This window comes from Alosa sapidissima, chromosome 1 (genome assembly GCF_018492685.1).
Source record: "Alosa sapidissima isolate fAloSap1 chromosome 1, fAloSap1.pri, whole genome shotgun sequence".
In the NCBI taxonomy this organism is placed as follows: domain Eukaryota; kingdom Metazoa; phylum Chordata; class Actinopteri; order Clupeiformes; family Clupeidae; genus Alosa; species Alosa sapidissima.
This window is the reverse complement of record NC_055957.1, coordinates 38,155,507-38,158,514: the sequence shown is the minus strand read 5'-3', so window position 1 is coordinate 38,158,514 and position 3,008 is coordinate 38,155,507. Positions and strand designations below refer to the sequence as shown.

The window sequence follows — 3,008 nt, the reverse complement described above, 5'->3', positions numbered from 1 at the left end:
TATCTGTCTCCTGTTTTTTTTTAATGAACATAAAATGTCTGTGTAAATGTAAAAATAAACAATGAAACCAGGGTAACCAGTCACATTACATTATTTAATCAATCTCATCCTTGTATCAAAACTTCCGAACTTCAAAACAAACTCCATTTGAGACACACGACTCATAACATGCCTAACGGCACATCAATTTGCATGAGTTCTCTTAAATTCACCCTCTCACACACACACTTCACTGCAAATATGTACACACCCTTTAGCCCATCTGTGAACTTATATCATCTTGTGTACTGTACAAAAAACAAGTCTCAAGCTACACAGAATTGATCTATGTACAAGGGCAAATGGAAAAAATGAGATCACATTTTTCAATGGCCATAAATAACAACAGTCAAAGGCTGCGTTCCCCCTCTCAGCACCGCCTGACCCACCGTGACCCAAGTGTTGTTTTCTGCTTCTGCATCACATAATGGACAAAGTGTTATTTCACCCTGTGCTGACTCGGCTTCCCCCGAAATACCACAGCAATCAATACAATGAAATGGAGTCCAGCCACACTTAGAGGAAACTTAAAAGACATTTTTCTTAGCCCTCATCCAGAGGATGGTGATAAACGTCAGATATGGGTGGTCAGGGAGACTCTATCAAGCAATATAGGACATACAACATTAAGATGTTAAAAGGCCAATTGAAGGTTGGTTTTAAGTTCTAAAAGCTGCATAAGTATAGAGGTTAAACAAGAATGGGAGCAGGTTGAAATATTTTCACAAGACAAAACTCATGAAGTTGATAACGCAGCTGAAAGACCAGATGGGTGATTCATTTGCATGTTTTTCATTGTGTGGAAAAGCCTCAGATCCCATTATCTGCACAGAGACTACAGATCATATGCAAATGATTATAACTACCACAGAATGCCAGTAATTGCAGACTCCTCCATAACGGTCCAAAGCCAGGTGGGCCATGCAGTCATTCACAGCAATATGACTAGCTCTTATTTTGGGCATTGCTGAATGGGGGGGGGGGGGGGGGGGGGGTCTGGTGATGACGGTCAGCAGACCGTCTGGACTAGCCGAGCACTCAGACAGAGTCGTACTCAAGGAAGACGTCAGAGCTAGAGAGGAGAGGCTGAGTCGGTGCTGTGGTGCTGCTCACTGAGCTGAGCCTCTGAGACGGCGCCCTCTGGCTCTCCGGAGGTGCAACAGCTCCATTACTGATGGTGCTGCCGAGTAGGTTCAGGTACTCCTGGGGAACAGAGGAGACGGTCTGGTCACAGGTACAAGATGTGAAACCGTACAAACGTTTCCTAATAGTAGACCAAGGGTGTTAAAGCATGAAAACACAGCTCCCCTGCACGTGTGGATTATATAGCGTGTAACGTATTACATTACATCTGGCTCAAGTAATTACACAGGATAAAATGCAAATAAAATGTACATCTAACAGAGCCATGGCAACAGCTGTAATAGAAGCAGAGTGGCCAGGTGCCTACTCGTTTGGTGTGCTCCGACAGCAGGACCTCGGTCCTCTCCATCAGCTTCTTGAAGGAAGGCCTCTTCAGGGGGTCTGTGCTCCAGCAACACCTCATCACCTCATAGCTGACGGAGCAGAGAGAGTTACGTTCTCAGTTACGCTCACCCGTCAGGTTACACGCACGCATATAGACATGCATGCCCATAAACATACACAACACACTAACACATATACACACATCACACCACGTGCACTTACACACACATATAGATACACAAATACTTACACACACATACATTTACACACACACACAGATACTGTGTGTGCTACTTAATAAGAAACCCATGACAAATCACATTTTCAAACAAGGAACCGTGGTAGTCACACACTGCCATCTCTTACATTTCACTGGGTGCAAACTCTGGCTCGCTCATCCGGAATCCATCCTGGATCATCCTATAGAAGTCGGCGCCAACATGGATGCCAGGGTAAGGACTGTTACCTGTGCAAGAAATGACAGGCGGTATGAGAGGTCACAGACTGCAGAGTCATGATCAGTCAACTGCCAAGCTGGTTTATACTTCTTACTATTGTCACAACAGGAGTACTGTATGTTCCAACATCTTACAGTACAGTACTTCTAAACTTCAGTTCTATCATTTTGTTCATGTAATACAGTTTTTTTCTAAATGCTTAAACACAACTGTGATTCTTATAGCACAATTCCTAAAACTATTAATACTTATAGCAAAACCACTTTGCACAACTGTAGGCACAATTCACTGCACAGCACTCTTTTTGCGGAACTGTAAACACAACTCATGCTTTACACTCAATTTCCAAATGATCAACACACTCCTAGCAAATCTACACATGTATGGCTATTATTTTCACTATTTTGCCAACTCTGGCACACTTTCTCATGTGAAAACTGTTTTAGATAATTAGTTCACTTTGCAATCAGCCTAAGCACTATAAATAAGCCACAGGTAATGTACAATGGGTACAATGGAGGGAGCAGGAAGAGTGAGAAGAGTAAGAATTAGAGGAGGCTAAAGAGTAGGACATGGAGGTGAAGAAGTAGGAGGAAGAAGAGGAGGAAGAGGATGCGGAGGTGAAGAAGTGAGAGGGAGAGAATGACAAGGACAAGGAGGTGAAGTTAGAGGAAGAGGACAAGAAGGAGCAAAAGGACGATGGGGAGGGGGAAGAGGAAGGGTAAGAAGAGGAAGAAATAGCCCTTTACAGGCAAAAAAAAATCAGTCTACATGTGGGGATATTGTCATGTCAGGCCTGGATACGGCATTCCAGAATATATTTTCCCCGGTGCCTTGGACTAGGACATTGCATGTGATGTAGACGAAATTTTGAGAGAGACGACCCGATGTAGACTGATTTGTTTTGTCTCAGTGAAATGCTATTTTGTGTTTTGACTTGGAAAAACACACTTGTGTTTGTTTTCATGTGTGTAAATAAACACTAATACTTGAAGTTTGGATCCCTGTATGTTTACAGAACTATGACAAAAGTATGACCTCAAA

The 3,008-nt window shown here is 43.0% G+C and overlaps 1 protein-coding gene across 2 annotated transcripts in view; it reads right to left on the bottom strand.

Moving 5' to 3' along the window:
• kitb (KIT proto-oncogene, receptor tyrosine kinase b) overlaps nt 1-3,008 on the bottom strand; it is a 38,127-nt gene that overhangs the window by 15,594 nt on the left and 19,525 nt on the right. The window contains exons 19-21 of one of the 2 annotated variants that reach the window (XR_006031708.1): nt 1,873-1,972; nt 1,490-1,595; nt 225-1,242 (exon numbers count right to left, since the gene is read on the bottom strand). Coding sequence is in view for 1 of the 2 variants with exons in the window: in XM_042091430.1 (XP_041947364.1) it covers nt 1,078-1,242; nt 1,490-1,595; nt 1,873-1,972 (371 nt within the window). In the remaining variant the exon portion in view is untranslated. Of the gene's footprint in view, nt 1-73; nt 1,243-1,489; nt 1,596-1,872; nt 1,973-3,008 lie in introns of those variants that run through there. The other variant, XM_042091430.1, reaches the window with a different exon arrangement.